Source organism: Rhinoderma darwinii, chromosome 9, assembly GCF_050947455.1.
Source record: "Rhinoderma darwinii isolate aRhiDar2 chromosome 9, aRhiDar2.hap1, whole genome shotgun sequence".
Lineage (NCBI taxonomy): Eukaryota > Metazoa > Chordata > Amphibia > Anura > Rhinodermatidae > Rhinoderma > Rhinoderma darwinii.
Window position 1 is genome coordinate 88,692,906 of NC_134695.1, and position 17,197 is coordinate 88,710,102.

Consider the following 17,197-nt stretch of genomic DNA (forward strand, 5'->3'; position numbering starts at 1 on the left):
ATAATACTACAGCTTATAGAAGTCATTGAGGGGGAAGCCGTCCGCTCAGGACCCCCCGATATTAGCCTGCTCAGGAGCACGCAATGGCACCAGGTGTTACACGGTTACCCCTTTATTTGGGATGGGACAGCTAATCTACAAATAAAACTACTAGGGCATTATAGAGGAGATCCCCCTGCCATCCAGAGAACCTGGCACATCAATGCATTACACGTGGGCACCGTGCCAGCCTTTAACCCCCCTCAATACCCATCCAAAATCCCGTAATAAGCTTCGTGGTCCCTTGAATAGGGTAACCCAATCACTCTAAGAAGTCCTCGACTGTACCTAATGAATATATATTAGCGGAGCACAAGCACGAGGTTATGACCAGCATGTATTTTACTCCAGAGCTGCACTCACAATTCTGCAGGCTTAAAGAGAATCTGTCAACAGTTTTGTGGCCTCTAAATTTCTAAAACCACGATATACGGTAGAGGGAGACCTAGTTGCACATTTAATCCCCCCGATGCTGTGGTCTCAAGTGCCACTGAGGCGGTCACTTGAAGTGCAAGTGCTCCATGGCTCTCCTCAGTGCACGCTGTCAGCTCCGCCCCTCTACTCTGAGTGAAGGCTCTATTGGTCTCCTGATTGGACGGTAGGGTCAATCCGAGCAGAGTGTGGCACTTGCAAAACGAGGCGACGGGGGATTCAAGCTTCGGTTTCTCGCGAAACAAAAGCGGAATTCAGAATTCTGCGGATTTTCCAGTTGAGAGCAGTGCATTGTGGGAGCTCAGAGGAGTTGGGGCCCTTGTAAATGGGCCAATATTCGAGTGTGTTCATATGAAGGCTCGTTCCCGATCATTCTTGTGTAAACAGGGCGACGATCAGCCGATCAACGGCCAAACGCTCGATCATCTGCCGATCTGCCCGTTTACGCAGCAAGAAATATCAGTCGACAGCAGATCTCCCGGTGTAAACAGTGACGTGCCGCCGACATAGCAGAAATGTGCGGGAACAAACGATCGCTCCATCCCATACAGTGTGTCGCCGTACTCGGAGAGCCAGGAATTTTTCATTTCTCCAACAATTTAGCAGTGTGAGGGCTTAAAATTTTGCGGGACGAGCTGTCATTATTGGTACCATTTTGGGGTACATGCGACTTTTTGATCACTTTTTATACCATTTTTTTGAGAGCTAAGGTGACCTTTGCGTTTTTTATATATTTATTTTTTTACGGCGTTCACTCGTGTGAGCGCTCAGCCGCTTCGTGTCTGTTCGGCTTTTTCCGGAAATAAATGTATTGGAGTACGGGCTCAATAGAAAGTCTATGAGCCCGTGCTCCGATACATCGGTTTTCTGGAAAAAGTTGAACAGACTCGAAGCGGCACAGCGCTCACACGAGACCTTCATCTGCTTCGTTCTAGCGATTGGTGGGGGTCTCAGTGCTCGGACCCCCAACAATCCAAACTTCTGACATGTCACTATGAGATGTCAGAAGTTTGTCAAACGTTTAGCTGCACTGTAAGAAACTTGATTTAACAGTTTTTTCCTTTTTTTTTTTTATTAGTCCCGCTAGGAGACTTGAACCGGCGATTGTTCGAACGCTTGCATGATATACTGCAAAACTAATGTATTGAAGTATAACGGGATCCTGACAGTCTCTCCAGAGGCAAGGCTTCAAAGGAGTACAAAGATGGCAGACCCGGGGGACTTTGTTAGGCCCCCAGGCTGCCATAACAACCATTGTAAACAGCCGATCATGCCACGGGGTGCCCAGGGCGTGTTTGAGGGGGTGCCCCCCTGGTTCTAACAATTTAAATGCAGGAGTCGCGATTGACTGTGGCGTTAAGGTGTTAAACGGCCAGAATCAAAGTGATCTTTGATTCCGCCCGTCGCAGGGAGGTGTCGGCTGTGTCACACAGACGTCACCCGCTGTGTATGGAGCGCGCTCAGCCGGTGTGCGCGCTCCCTACTTCCCCTTAACCCTTATCACGTACAGTTATGTGATAATGCGTTGAGGGGTTAAGGGTAGGAACACACTAGGCGGAAACAATGCGTAAGACTACACCAGAGTGCTGGAAGGAATTACGCCCGAAAAACCGCGGCCACAGGCCAATTTATAAACGGCTTCTCTGCGGATTTTTCCTGCTGTGCGTGACTGAGATTTGTTGCGATCTCTAAAATGTGTTAGGTCACATGTCTGACAATGGGGTGGAGCTTAACTGTCGTCTGTTTCCAAGGACAACCAGCAGAAAGCCGCTCTGAATGTGAATGGAGAAAACGTGAAGGAATAACTGAAGATCAGTAGAAAAAGGATCTGCAAAACTACACGACACATCACAAAAAGTGGAGCTAGTGTCCCGTTTATTCAAGGAAACAATAGCGTAGCGTGCCGCTCCATCGCTTCCGGGAGAAAAATGGGAATCTAGCGGAACGGACGCAAACAAACCCAAAAAATAAAGGAATGGGATTGCAAATGGAGACCATGCTGTCGGTTTGTCTTTCCGTTCATTTAACGGAAAACCTGAACGGAAAGACAACGCGCACACATGCGTCAGTGGCGCCATAACGGGATTCGTTCGCAGATTGTCATTTTTGACATGAAGAAAAGATCTGCATTCTGTCAAAATGACGGACACCTGAGCGGAACCGAAGGACACCAATATAAATCTATATATGTGTATAATGAGCGGGTACATGTCATATCAGCAGTAAGGCACCCGCGGCATTGATATACATGTAATATATAGTATATACAGCTGACCACATAGTATACGGGTGTATATACATTCATATTCATTATATCCCGGCAGCGCACACAGGATTATGACCTGCACAGGATCTCTGCCGCCCCGGATTAGCTTTATAGATCACATCACACACCCCACAACTATAAGGAGCCCTTAATACCGCAATACGGGCACAGGCCAAGCAACTAGACAGCAGTCCGGGCCCAGCACCGCCCAGCAGCCGAGTACTCAGTCTATAACCGGACCACCAGCCCCTCCAGTCCGTACACAACGCCCAGCAGCTCCCGCAGGAATCCCCCGGCTTGTCCCCCACACATCGGGGATCAGAGACCCCAAAACTCACCATGATGTCTCCGCTTCTCCTTCCAGTCATGTGACCTGCAGACACGGCCCCGCCTTTCTCTAAGACACTGCGCTTCTCATTGGTCAACTGTCGTAGTGAAGGGTGCTCTACGTTGATTGGATATGAAAGGGATGATGGATAGTGAGTGCAGCCAATCACAACGCGGCAGCTCAGACTGGAACGTCAGACTGGCACCGTCCTGTCAGATTTGTGCCAGTGCCAGGCCGTGTCCTCTGGCGTGTAGTGTGAGGTGGGCATAGGCGGACGGGTATGTTCTAGCCTTAAGCAGGATAGTTTACCTCATAATCCAACAGTTGTTAGGGACAAAACTGGGTGACTACTACCCCTGCGGGTCACATAATGGCGGCCATTTAGGTGGTCACCCAGCTTTTCCAGGAATAGATATAACTAAGAAAAGGCTACTGTATTGTTTAGCCACTTGACAGAAGAACAGGACTCGCTGAATAATGGAAAGTTCTGCATTTTTCAAATAAAGTTTATATTTCTCACCACTCCTGCTTGCTGTCAGTGAATGAAAACATTATAGTTTCTATCCAGAAACTGATAACCAGTACAGACCTAAGTTTCTGTTCACATCTGTGCTTGTATTTCCATCATTCTGTTCCGCCTTAGGAAACGAATTACCGAAGCGCCAAATCCGTCAAATGACGGACACCAACAGCGCCCGAAGAAAACCATTGAATTTAATGGGTTACGTCTTTTCCATTTTGGCGAACAGGATAGCGCTGCCTACTGCGCTATTTTGTCCGACAAATATGACGGAGCAACTGATGCAGATGTGAACGGGGCCTAATACTTCCCACAGCTGAGGGTTTGTTACAATTGTCAATTCAGTGTAGAAAATCCTCTGTGAGAAAGTCTGGACTCCAAACTGATACATTGTAACAAACTATCAGGACAGGAGAGAGATTGGCGCTGCTGATGTTATCACCTCACAGAGGGTTGTCTAGACTGGATATAATGGTAGGATTGTACATGTTTTTATTCACTGACAGCAAGCAGAGATCTTTACAATAGTGAGTAATTTAAACAAAGTATATCAGAAGGGTGCAGATTCCACCACAAATTTGGCAATGCCCCCGTATACCATGGGAGAAGAACGCTACTACATGCCCATCTATATATCCACAGGTCTGACATAAATGAGACCCCCACTTATGTGGAGAACAGGGGTCCCGGTACCCCATTCAGCAATCCAAGGTGGCCGCATATTGGAGGAGATGAAGCGGGGGCTGGTCCAGCACGGCTGCCTGCAGAGGGGTAACCTAAAGCTCCTGGGCCCCAATACAAAATCAGTACAGGACCCGCTCCTACCGTGTGCCACTCATAATACTGGGGTCTTCTTATGTGGCAGAGGAGAGACTGGACCCCCCAGGTACCAGGGCCGGGTGCGTCTTCTGTTTCTGAACCCCCTATACTGCCACTATGAGACCTCTCCCCCTTCTCTCCTGTGGGCGGCCGAACAGGGGGAACCCTGGTGTCCGGATAGGTCGGGGGTCCCAGATATTAGACCTCCACCTACCATACATATCAGAATACTCTTGTAATGGGGGCACTCTGGTCCTGTTTATCAGGGCACCAAATTTGGTTATGGGGCTTTCAGGGTCTCTTTATGGGGCACTCCAGCACTGTTATGGGGACTTTCTGGTGTTTTCTGTGAGTCACCAGCTTTGGTTATGGGGGTCCTTCAGGCTCTCCCTTACGGAGGTACTCTGGCACTGATATAAAGGGGCTCTGGCATTAATATTGAGGTTCTCCGGCACTTATATGGAGGTACTCTGGCACTGATATGGAGGTACTCTGGCATAGATATGGAGGTCCTCTGGCACAGATATGGATGTACTCTAGCATTGATATGGAGGTACTCTGGCACTGATATGGAGGTTCTCTGGCACTGATATGGATGTGCTCTAGCATTGGTATGGAGATCCTCTGGCACTGATATGGAGGTTCCCTGGCATTGATATGGAGGTACTCAGACAGTGATATGGAGGTACTCTGACAGTGATATGGATGTACTCTGACATTGATATGGAGGTTCCCTGGCATTGATATGGAGGTACTCAGACAGTGATATGGAGGTACTCAGACAGTGATATGGAGGTTCCCTGGCATTGATATGGAGGTACTCAGACAGTGATATGGAGGTACTCAGTGATATGGAGGTACTCTGACAGTGATATGGATGTACTCTGACAGTGCTATGGAGGTACTCTGACAGTGCTATGGAGGTACTCTGACAGTGCTATGGAGGTACTCAGACAGTGATATGGAGGTACTCTGACAGTGCTATGGAGGTACTCAGACAGTGATATGGAGGTACTCAGTGATATGGAGGTACTCTGACAGTGATATGGATGTACTCTGACAGTGCTATGGAGGTACTCAGACAGTGATATGGAGGTACTCTGACAGTGATATGGATGTACTCTGGCATTGATATGGAGATTCTCTGACATTGATATGGAGGTACTCAGGCACTGATATGGCCATAAACATAAACAGAAAGTCCTGATAACGTTTCCTGAGAGTCCCCACAGGTAAACACTGAAAGCCCCATAACCAAAGCCAGAGGCTTCATGGTTTTTTTGGGGCACTCTGGCACTATTTGTGTAGTCAGAATTTGAAGGTGGGGCTTATACAATTCCATTTCAATGTATAGTCACCCTGAAAGCTTTTTTTGTGCGGGGGGGGGGGGGGGCAGCTATGGTGTCGGCACTAATGCAGCCTCATGTAGATGAACCTTCATTTTACTTAGGCCTTATTCACACAGTGCAGTTTTTCCATGCAGTTTTTTGAAGCCACAACCTGGAATAGCTCGTAAAGGGAGGGGAAGTATATAGAAAAGATGCTACTTCTCCTCTTTTTTGAATCCACTCTTAGTTTGTGGCTGAAAAAACAGCACCAAAAAAACGGCACCAAAACTGCAGTGTGTGAACATACGCTTAGTGTCAGCCTTGCGTCAGTCAGGGTGTAACCTCCACACACAAGTTCCTGATTTCCGGTATCTGACAGATCACGTGATCACACCGGTCCGTGCCAGCATTGCCCCATTCATTTACATCCAATTGATTGACAAGCCGCGCGCCTTGCATGCTGGGAGCGCGCCAGCCTTTACCTCTCACTTCCTTTTCGAACGCTACCGCACAAGAGTCTATTGGCTGTCCGCTGGCCAATGATAACGCTTGTGGGCGCGGCTAGCAGAGACCTATTACCTGTGGCTCCGCGGGTTTCCCGCGAAATAGCTAACATTGCTGATCATGGAGTCGGAGACGCTGAAGAGACTGGCGCCTAAGCTGGGGATCACCTCCAGCAAAGTCCTGGGGTACGTGTGTCTGGCGAGACGCTGAACCTTCATCCACTTGTATCTCTGCTTGCTGTGCAATTGAATGAAAGCTATTGCTTGCTGTTATCAGCCATTCCTTTACACCTCAATCACGTTTGCGAACAGTCTTGTGCACTGACGAACCTTGTCATGGACCCTGGTCCTGTTTTCTGTTATGAGGGTTGTGCTCGTTTCTGCCTCAATGACAACTGGACCCCTTATATCAGTGGCCTCCAGACTGCGGCTCTCCAGCTGTTGTAGAACTACAGCTCCCAATATGACTGCCAGGGCTGATGGTTGGTACAGTCCATAGTTTGTAATCAACTACCAAACAGTTGCATGGGTAATTGATGATGATTGCACAACAAATTCTCCAATTTACAGCTTTAACCCCGACCAATTCGAGTTTTTCCATTTTGTTTTTTTTTCCTCCCCGCCTTCCAAAAGACGTAAATTTTATTCATATACATGGCCATGTGACGGCTCGTTTTTCGCGGGACAAGTTGTAGTTTTTCATGGCACCATTTATTGTACCGCATAATGTACCGGGAAGCTGGAAAAAATTATTTGCGAGGTGAAATGGGCAAAAAACAGATCACGCCATATTTTGAAGAAAAAAATAAAAATGTTCGCCATATTCTGAGAGCCATAACTTTTATTTTTCAATCAATTTAGCGATGTGAGGGCTTAAATTCTGCGCGGCGAGCTGTCTTTTTCACCGATACCATTTTGCGGGACATGGGACCTTTACCTTTTTTATTAAAAACATTTTTGGAGTGCTAACGCGACAAAAAACAGCAATTTGCTTGTTTGACATATAGAATTTTTACGGCGCTCACCTAGCGGATTAAACAACGCTATATTGTGATAGTTGGGACTTTTACGACCGCAATGTTACCAGTTATGTTAATTTTAATGTTGCTTTAGTGAAAAAATAGGAAAAGGCTTTTTTTGTTTTAATTATTCCAATTTTTTTTTTCCAACATTATAAAAACTTTTTAACAGTTTTTTTTTTTTTTTTTAAACTTTTTTTTTTTTGTTTTTGTTTTATTAGTCCCCCCCTATGAGACTTCAACCAGCGGTCGTTGGATCACTTGCATGATCTACTGCAATACTAATGTATTGCAGGAAATTATGATCTGGACAGTCTTCTTTGAAGGGGTCCCAGTGCTTCAAAGGAGTACAAAGATGGCGGTCCTGGGTGTCTTCATCAGTCCTCCAGGCTGGGGGGGGGGGGCGCGATGGTGTGTTTGAGGGGGTGCCCCCCTGATTCTAACAATTTAAACGCAGCGGTCGTGATTGACCGCGGCATTTAAGGTGTTGAGCGGGCGGAATCAAAGTGATCTTTGATTCCGCCAGTTGCAGTGAGGTGTCTTCTGTGTAACACATCCGTCACCCGCTGATTATGGAGCGCGCTCAGCCCGCTGCATACTTCCCCGTATCCGCTGTCACGTACATGCACGTGACCGGTCGTTAAGGGGTTAATATAGATAATAAATGTGGACATCAGAGGGGACATTATATATTAATCATTCTGCATGTTTAACCTTGACTCGTTTCAGGAAAGCGGAGGAGTTCCTGCGCCTGTCCCAGGTGAAGTGTTCTGGACTCTCGGCCCTGACTACGGCGACCAGCAGCGCGGTCATGTGTCTCCAGCTCGCCGCCGCCTCGTTGAATCAACCGATTGATAAGGTGTGATCGCTGGGGGATCACTACAAACATTACTGAATAACCAAGCTCCATAATAATAATAGGTGGTCACGAATCGACAACCCCTGTACATATCCCCTATTAGGGCACGTGGATGACATAGAGGGGGTCCCAGCGGAGAGCAGCTGGTGGATCTGGCCAGCCAAAGTGATCGCAGCAGGTTGGGGTTTCCAAAGCTGAAACCGCAGCAATCCGCTGAACACTGCGCCGGCTTAAATTTAAAGATGCGTTTTCGTGAGACAATCGCTTTTAGGCCAGGTTCACACACGCAGTTTGGATGCAGCTTTTTTTTTAGCCAGTCTCAGAAGTGGACACTAAAGACGGGCGATGCATCAGGCATTTGTTTTGGATCCACTGCTAAAAAAAACCAAAACTGTGAGATCCTGGTCTAAGGGGAAATCCAGTCAAAATGATGATCTCCAGAATGACCGGACTCGAGAGATCAAACTCCTCAGTAAAGTTCTTTTTTTCTCCTCCTCTGTCAAGTTGTTACACATTCTTGATCCCTGATTATTAGTTACCCGTCTCTAGGAATGTAAAAAAACCACCACCTCAGTTATGGCTCCCTAATGGGCTGCTGCCCGGCTTTCCCAGACCCCTAAACTGAAAATGGTTCAAGGCTATATATACACTTTTATATTAAAATCAAACAACGTTTTCAAAGGTTTCAGTGACTTTGGTGCAACTTTCTAATCTAGTTTTTATTAAAAATTATTTTTATTTTTAGTGATACAGCTGCTCTGTATCCTGTATAGTGCGCTGAGGCCTGAATCCGTCAGGTCAGTGGGACTGACGGTGTCAGTGACAGCGGGTCCTCCGTATTTGTCACCCGTTATTGATCACATCTAAGTTATGAACCGAGACACGCAGGACCGGCTGACACTGAAACTTCCAGTGCCACTGACCTGACGGATTCGGGTCTCAGCGCATGATACAGCTGATCTGTATACAGGATACAAAGCAGCTGTATCTCAAGTAAAAATAATTTTTAAAAACTAATTAGAAAGTTGCACCAATCACACTGATAGACCTTTTGAAACTTATTTTTGTTTTTTTTATTAAACACACTGATACATATTTTTAGTTAAAACCCCCCAAAAAAAGTTATCAAAGGTTTAGATATCCCTTAAAGTGTAGCTAAGCGTTTGACAAACTTCTGACATGTCATATATATGTCAGAAGTTTGGATTGGTGGGGGTCCGAGCATTGGTGAGGGTCAGTCGCTTCGTGTGTTCGTCTATTTCCGGAAATAAATGTATCAGTGTACGGACTCAATACAAAGTCTATGAGCCCGTACTCCGATACATTGGCCTTCCGGAAAAAGCCGAACAGACACGAAGCAGCTAAGCGCTCACACGAGACCTTCAGCTGCTTCGTTCTAGAGATTGGTGGGGAGTCTCCATGCTCGGACCCCCACCAATCCAAACTTCTGACATGTCAGAAGTTTGTCAAATATTTAGCTGCACTTTAAAGGGGTTGTTCAGGGCTAGAAATACATGGCCGCTTTCTTCCAAAAACAGTGCCGCACTTGTCCATGGGTGGTGTCTGGTATTACAGCTCCATTCCAGTGACGGGGCCTGCGCTGCAATGCTGCTCATCCCACGGACGGGTGTGTTGCTGGTTTTTTGAACAATGCAGACCTGTTTTTCTAATCCTTTACAACTCAGGTCACCCGAGCCTGGTATCGCTGCATAGCTCAGCAGGTTATCTGGGACAGTTGTGTGACAACCCCTTCGTGACTAGTAATTGCGGCCAAGTTGCTTATTACCCCGCTGACCCAGAAACCGGTATAACCTATAATGTCTGGATGATATGTTTATCACTTGATACTTACATGTTCAGCTTGTGGTCGCTGCAGTACAATCCCCTCAACACTTACAATGTATCTTATACGAAGGGTAAATGTGTTGTTTTTTTAATTTCCTTTTTCAGGATTATCTGGTTCGATTATCTGGACTGAACAAGAAGGTTTATCTGAGCTGTCTGAAGTCATTTGAGTGCCTGCTGGGGGTGGATTCCAAGTTGAGCATCAGGGACGTGGCAGTTCAGCATGGCTGCACGGAGGCCATAAACACTGCGTCCAAAATCCTCAACAGGTCAGAAAACCATGTGCCCATTACCCTCCCGGCTTTGGCTGCCAACATAATCGTTAAAGGGCTGTATATGGGCAAATAACATTGAGAACACGAGGCTATGTCCTCTGTGGGGGCCCCATCTCTGGGCCCTGCACACTACCGCCACTTCCAACCAGACTCTGTGTCTCACATTGCAATAGGATTTACCTCTCATATTAGTTAGGGCTCATGCACGTGGCCATATTAATACTGTGCTCTGTACGGAGCTGCCATAGAGGTGATCTCTGATTTTTCATATGGAGTTTTTTTATTTTTCTGTAGGACTCTATATGAATCCTAAAGAAAACTGGCGCACTCCAATGGCTCGTGTGTATGGCGGTATGCTCTGCTAGAAGCATTGCGGAGCCTTGTACGGCTGCTCGGCTCCGTGCCAGCGTTCATCAGCCCTTAGTTGCGTCCTTCCTGGACGATCGGCTTAGAGGTGCCCTGTTGTACATATATCCTTACACAGCCAGAAAAGGGGGTTATTATTTTGCACCCTTTAAATTGTTATTATTGGGGCACCTGATAAAGCTGATTGTAAGTGCTTCAGAGGGTTAATCCATTAGGATGCATTTTGAAAATCTTTTGGGCTCCTGTCAGCTCATGCCGCAGCTCGTTGCTGTGTGATATTTTCTATGAATTATTCTCCTTCTTCAGATCCGTTGTCTTCTTTTTGTAGATATGAGTCCAGCCTGCCACAGGCTCAGCAGGAAGACCTTGATTTATCCAAACCATTGTTCATCACCGCGGCCCTGTGTGCGGCGTGCAGGTAGGAATGCTTTTCTTTCAAACAAGATGATTCATTTAACCATATACAAGTCTGTTTAAATGGGTGGTCCCCTTTGAACTGCTTCGTAGAAATAAGCCAACTTGGCGGTTAATGGCGGAAGCTCCGTGCAGCCACTCGTTTTCCACTCAGAAGCCGCTGCAGGAGAAATGTAGTATTACATGTGCACCTATTGAAATGAATGAGTGACTGTAATACATGGTTGCATTAAGTACACTGTTCTTTGCAGCAACACTGGGGAAGGGGTCTTAATCGGGGTTCCCCTTTAAAATCCATATGCCCTAGTACGGTATATGGATAGGGGTTGTCCAGTTGGCTCATGAATAATGGTGGTCGTGATGTAGAATTGGTATAAATCACCAATAAATGGTTAAAAATGATGCTCTCTGGATACATGCAGTTGGGTGGCAGCTGCTGGTGTAGGCCAGTGGCTATATTGTTTACATGGGGCTGTGGGTTTCGAAGGCAAGGGCCGAGAGCATCATCTTTACCTGTTTTTTTTACTTTGTCTATTAGTCCCCCTAGGGGACTTGAACCAGCAATCATTGGATCGCTTGCGTGATTTACTGCAATACTAATATGGCATTCTATCGCTATACTGACCGTCCCATATGAAGTTGTGAAGTAGGACTTCGTAGGAGAACAAAGATGGCAGCCTTCATTAGGCCCCCAGGCTGCCATAACCACCATCGGCAGCCCGCAATCGCGTGTTCCGGGTGCCGACGGGCTGTCAGAGGGGTTTGCCCCTTTCTAACGCTTTAGATGCTGCGGTCACTATTGACCACGGCATCTAAAGGGTTAAATGAGCGGGGACCGTTACAGGGAAGCGTCGGCTGTATCATACGGCCGACGCCAACGTTGTGTGGAGCGGGCTCAGCCCGTGAGCCTGCTCCATCCCCCCAGCCGGCTATGACGTAAGTTCATGTCAGGTGTCGGGAAGGTTAAGAACAGTATATTGGTTATTGATACGGATTCAATAAGCAGCTATTTTTTTTTTATTTTTTTTTTATATATGAAAAACAAAACTATAGCCGGTTAATTATAAATTGTGTCCTAGGTGCCTGAAGTTGAAAGTGGAAAAGAACAAATTACTTGCTGCGTCAGGAGTGAAGAAGGACATATTCGAGCGTTTGTTGATTCTGCTGGAGAAAATTGGAGCTCAGATCTGCCGTGAGTGGTTCATGATTTTATCCACTTTAGAAGGAATGTTCCCTTGGGGTTAGAACGAGTCGTTCATAGATTGCGGATGGGACTGTAACCCGTCATGTTTATTGTTCTGTGATGACAAGTGTTTTCTCCTCATACTGACGGCGTCGTCTTTACAATCTAGAGGAAAACACGGCAATCACACAGCAGCCGCGGAAAAAACAGAGGACGTTACTGGAATGTATAGAACAAGACCGAGGTAAGTGAAGAGCAGAATATTAATAAGGAGCTTTTCTTACATAATAACATATGCAATATTCAATGAAACTACATCCCAAACCAGTTGTGAGGAAAACATTCAGATTCTTGATAAATTTGATGCTCTTTGTGCCGTTTTATATCTCTATATATAATAAAAAAAGGTAGTACTTACAAAATTCCTTATGGCGGTTATATTCACCTGCAAAAGGTGCCACACCAGTACGTCTATAGTAGAAGAATGAGCCTGGCCGCCTCTGCCGTATGCCGCACGAGCCTGGCCGCCTCTGCCGTATGCCGCACGAGCCTGGCCGCCTCTGCCGTATGCCGCACGAGCCTGGCCGCCTCTGCCGTATGCCGCACGAGCCTGGCCGCCTCTGCCGTATGCCGCACGAGCCTGGCCGCCTCTGCCGTATGCCGCACGAGCCTGGCCGCCTCTGCCGTATGCCGCACGAGCCTGGCCGCCTCTGCCGTATGCCGCACGAGCCTGGCCGCCTCTGCCGTATGCCGCACGAGCCTGGCCGCCTCTGCCGTATGCCGCACGAGCCTGGCCGCCTCTGCCGTATGCCGCACGAGCCTGGCCGCCTCTGCCGTATGCCGCACGAGCCTGGCCGCCTCTGCCGTATGCCGCACGAGCCTGGCCGCCTCTGCCGTATGCCGCACGAGCCTGGCCGCCTCTGCCGTATGCCGCACGAGCCTGGCCGCCTCTGCCGTATGCCGCACGAGCCTGGCCGCCTCTGCCGTATGCCGCACGAGCCTGGCCGCCTCTGCCGTATGCCGCACGAGCCTGGCCGCCTCTGCCGTATGCCACACGAGCATGTTGTGACGTACCTACAAATGGACTACAATAGGAAATAAAGGAATGGGGGGGGGGTGAATATCTAGGTGAAAGGCTCCCAACCACGTCCCTGTATTGACACCAGTAAAGTGATCACCTGCTGTGTTGTCTAAGCTCGGAGCTGCAGTAAATGTTTAATAGCCCGGCACACTATACTGCATGTGATACTCCGAGAAATGGCAAGGAAGTCGCATGTAATTCCCTCCCCTGTCTATGTGAACAGCATCCGATGAAGATGAGGAGATCCCGCGTAAACAGGCGCGCACTGAGGACGGAAACAAGGAGAGGGACTATGAGGAGTGGAAGAAAAACATACTGGAAAATGCAACCAAAGCTGCAAAACCTCAATAACCTGCAAGGACCTAACCTGAGCCTGGACCTTAATGGTGCGTTTTAACCTCTTCCGTGCTGGGTCAACTTGATCATAATGTCTTGGCGACAAAGCTGGGCATTGTTTTATTATTTATTTTAAGGACTATGGTTTGTTGCAGCGAGTCTTCCATCCTCGTCCTATCTTCAGTGTGTTGGGTGGAAATTTGCAGCTTTATCTCTGAGCCGTAAGACCTTCCGCTTGGTCATCGATGGAGGAAGAGACTGGTCCGTATTATATGCTCCGAGACTTGTACGTCAGAACTCCCATAGGTCTATTTAATGATCTTGCTGCTCCCTAATTTTACTTCTCTACTTCACATGTTCCTGTGTTTTATACGGGTGTTTAAAAATTCTGGCACCGTGTTTGTAAACCACAGTCGGCGTATACGCCAAGAAAGCGCCTGGCGTTCCTGCCGAATGTGTTTATATAGACCCATTCACTGATTTTTTTTATTTTTATTTTACTTTAGTGTTTTAAGTTACGGCGTCACTAAGTTGCTGTTCTTGGGCATAAAGATTCCGAAACTATTCGGCCTCATGAATGTGGCTGTAGCTGTGTGCACGGTCCGTGATTAGGGCACCGACCGCCCAAGGAGTGTCATCCGCGGGCTGTCCGCCATCCCGTACCGTGCACACACACCAGATGTGCGTTGACTTCAAGGAGCCTGGACCGAGCTTGCGTTCCATAAAATGGCATGTCCTATTTTTTATTTGTATTTATTTTTCCCGGTCCTGACAATGCACAGACTGTGGAAACCACGGTAGTGTGCACTGGCCCATAGTATAGCATGTGTTCTATACTATCCACAATTGCGGATAGCGTGCGGCCGCAACAGTCGTGTCCATGAGGCCTTAGAATGACTAAATTATGTAAATGTTTCTTAATATAATTTTTTTGTTTTTCCATTCCTTACCTTTTTCTAAATCTGTGCTTCCTGTCTGTGAATAGCATTCTGAAACTCCAATGAGCCCCATACTTGTGATGGTAGACCAAGTCCACACATTGCGTACATGAACAGTTGAACCAGCCTAGAAATCTGCAACTAAAGTTGTGTGTCACATGTAGATTTAGTTGCTGGTTTCATCCATTGCAATTTATTTAGTTAAAGGGGTTTCCAGTAAGAAGAAATTGATGGTCTATTCTCAGGATAGGCCAGCAATATTTGGTCAGTGGGGGGGTCCGACTCTTGGCTCCCCTGCCAATCACCTGTTTTGAAGGGTCTGCGGCTGCTCCCACTTCATTGCTGTCGCTGCTCTATACTGTGAAACGCCAACACACTTGTAGTGGTGGTTCACAGTATTACATCCTTCTACCGTTCAAGTGAACCAGCGCTACAAGTGTCAGCGTGTCACAGTAAGGCTATGTTCACAAACAAACTCAAAAAACGACTGAAAATACGGAGCGGTTTTGAAGGGAAAACATCTCCTGGTTTTCAGACGTTTTTTTAAGCCACTCACGATTTTTGTGGGGTTTTTCGCTGCGTTTTTTACGGACGTTTTTGGAGCTGTTTTCTATAGTCCATGAAAAACGGCCCAAGAAGCGACCTGCACTTTTTTCGCGGCAGTTTTTCAAAACGGCCCGTCGGAGCAGAACGCCGTTTTTCCCGTTTGAAATCAATGGGCAGGTGTTTGTAGGTGTTCTGCTTCCTATTTTTTTTTTTTTTTTTTTCGTTCTTTGTTTTTGGCCGTTTACGGCCTGAAAAACGTCCGAAAATAGGCGGTGTGAACATACCCTAAGGAGTAAAGAGAATAAAAAGGGGGCAGTGCTCGCATGAGGCCCCTTCAAAACCGCTGATTGGCGGAGGTGCTGACAGTCAGACCCCACTGATCAGATATTGATGGCCTATCATGAGGATCAATTTCTTCTCACTGGAAACCCCTTTAACAGAGAGGGAGTGCTGCAGATTTTTATTTTTTTTGGGGGTTTGCTTTTTCCTTAATAATCTGCTGATCTCCAGAGGTATTTTTAGAAATTGGGAATATTGTAACATTGAGTTTGCATTAATCCTGCTGCTTGCATGCAACTAATGCCAGGGATACACAAAGACTTTAGCTGCGACACAAGTCGCTCATCAATGATTGCTGCAATTAAAGTGAATGTGGCAACTCTGACAGTCGCAAGAAATCCAGCAGGTTTGGATTTCTTGTGGCCACTTTCCCTTTAATGACCTGCGGTGCACACAGTGATCTTTGGACGCTCAGCCAGTGTCATGGCCAACGTCCTTGTGTAGCCTAAACATAGTGCCTGCCTCTAATTACGTGGCCTCGTTTGGTCTGTGATATATGGACCATATGTTGGCTGCATTTTCCAGACCGCACACAGTTCAGGGAGCCGCACTCCGAGCATCACAGTTATGGCAGTGACTCGCACCCTCCTGGATGGCTATGATGCCTGGGGTACGGCTCCCTGAACAGTCTTCGGTCCGGGAAATACAGCGGCCATACGGTCTGTATCTCACAGACTGAACACGGATTTGTGAATAAAGCCTTCAAGGATGCGATGGCTTGCAGAGGCCTCTTTTATACTGTTCTCGGGGCATCTGTTAGATTATATACTGATTACACTCACTAAATGCTGTAGAACAGGCCTCAGTCCCTTGTACATATAGTATGGGAAGCCGTGTGAGGAATTTTAATATTAAATGTTTTTTTTAATTTTGTTGCCTCTTATTTTGTCAAAATAAAGATTTGACATTTGGATGAATTTTGGTGTTTAAAAAAAATTTTTTTAATTTAAAACAACACACAAAGTGAACTCTAAGTAATTCTGTGCTGACTTTGTGTCTCTCTAAACTACGAGTTTACTTTACTTCACTTCATGCTCTAATGTCTCGAGGGATAAAGAACGAGATGTGCAGATCGTAAGACCTTTATTGTCTTGTGCCTCGAGGATTGTCAAAGCCACAAGACTATAATGCCAGGGAATCTCTTGATCGGAACAGAATCTGTATTCCGGCTGTCGTCACGTCTGGCTGAGACGTGGGGGTTGGTTTTTTTAATCTTGGTCTAACATTTCAGCTGATATCGAAGCTTACAAGTTCTCGCCTCTTAAAGGGGCACTAAATCTACACTAGGAATACTCTCCCCAGCTTGAAACAGCGGATTGCATCCAACTACATGGTAAATCATTCTCTCTGTGATCCCATGACAACACTTCCTGCCCACTGTGTGCTCTGGACATTATAACTTAGCTTCCCTGCAGGACAGTGTCATTTGGCTTGTAGACTTTTAAAGAGTAACTACACTTTCAACAAACTTTTGATATCAAAAAGTTAGATCGGTGGGATCTGGGTTGAGGAGACCCCCAAAGTTGCTGTAACTAAGGCGTAGAAGCGCTCAGCTGAGCCCCTTCCTCTGTGATCATCGTCCTCTTTAAGACGACGTTCATAGACCTTCTTCTGCGCCTTAGTTTCAGCAACGGTGGGGGTCCCATCAACCCGGACCCCACAGATCCAAACTTTTCATATGTCTGACATATCAAGTGTTTGATAGTGTAGTTCTTATTTAAATGTGAAATGTTAACTCCTTCCTCTTCCAGAGCGCGTAGC

General features: G+C 46.8%; 2 protein-coding genes across 4 annotated transcripts in view; one reads left to right on the forward strand and one right to left on the reverse strand.

Annotated features, from left to right (window-relative positions):
* VPS35 (VPS35 retromer complex component) overlaps positions 1-3,221 on the reverse strand; it is a 49,404-nt gene extending 46,183 nt beyond the window's left edge. The window contains exon 1 of the mRNA XM_075838422.1: positions 3,076-3,221. Within this exon, the coding sequence (XP_075694537.1) occupies positions 3,076-3,105 (30 nt within the window). The 5' untranslated portion in view covers positions 3,106-3,221. The remainder of the gene's footprint in view (positions 1-3,075) is intronic.
* Positions 3,222-3,256: 35 nt separating this feature from the next.
* Positions 3,257-16,353, forward strand: ORC6 (origin recognition complex subunit 6). 3 transcript variants are annotated; one of them, XM_075838424.1, is made up of 8 exons: positions 6,298-6,421; positions 7,984-8,113; positions 10,064-10,227; positions 10,928-11,017; positions 12,093-12,205; positions 12,366-12,440; positions 13,501-13,663; positions 13,769-16,353. In XM_075838424.1, exons 1-7 carry the CDS (start codon positions 6,357-6,359, stop codon positions 13,626-13,628), a joined length of 765 nt encoding a protein of 254 aa, XP_075694539.1. In that variant the 5' UTR covers positions 6,298-6,356; the 3' UTR covers positions 13,629-13,663; positions 13,769-16,353. The 3 variants fall into 3 exon arrangements, with proteins under 3 accessions (XP_075694540.1, XP_075694539.1, XP_075694538.1); XM_075838425.1 differs by lacking the exon at positions 6,298-6,421 and adding an exon at positions 3,257-3,343 and having other exon boundaries at positions 13,501-16,353; XM_075838423.1 differs by having other exon boundaries at positions 6,299-6,421; positions 13,501-16,353.
* Positions 16,354-17,197: the final 844 nt, after the last annotated feature.

What these genes read in the sequence shown, in the direction of transcription:
- ORC6 (XM_075838424.1), top strand. Translation starts at nt 6,357, where the DNA reads ATGGAGTCGGAGACGCTGAAGAGACTGGCGCCTAAGCTGGGGATCACC. An exon ending in GCGTCCAAAATCCTCAACAG is followed by an intron (nt 10,228 to 10,927) that starts GTCAGAAAACCA and finishes TTCTTTTTGTAG; the next exon opens with ATATGAGTCCAGCCTGCCAC. An exon ending in ATGTATAGAACAAGACCGAG is followed by an intron (nt 12,441 to 13,500) that starts GTAAGTGAAGAG and finishes CTATGTGAACAG; the next exon opens with CATCCGATGAAGATGAGGAG.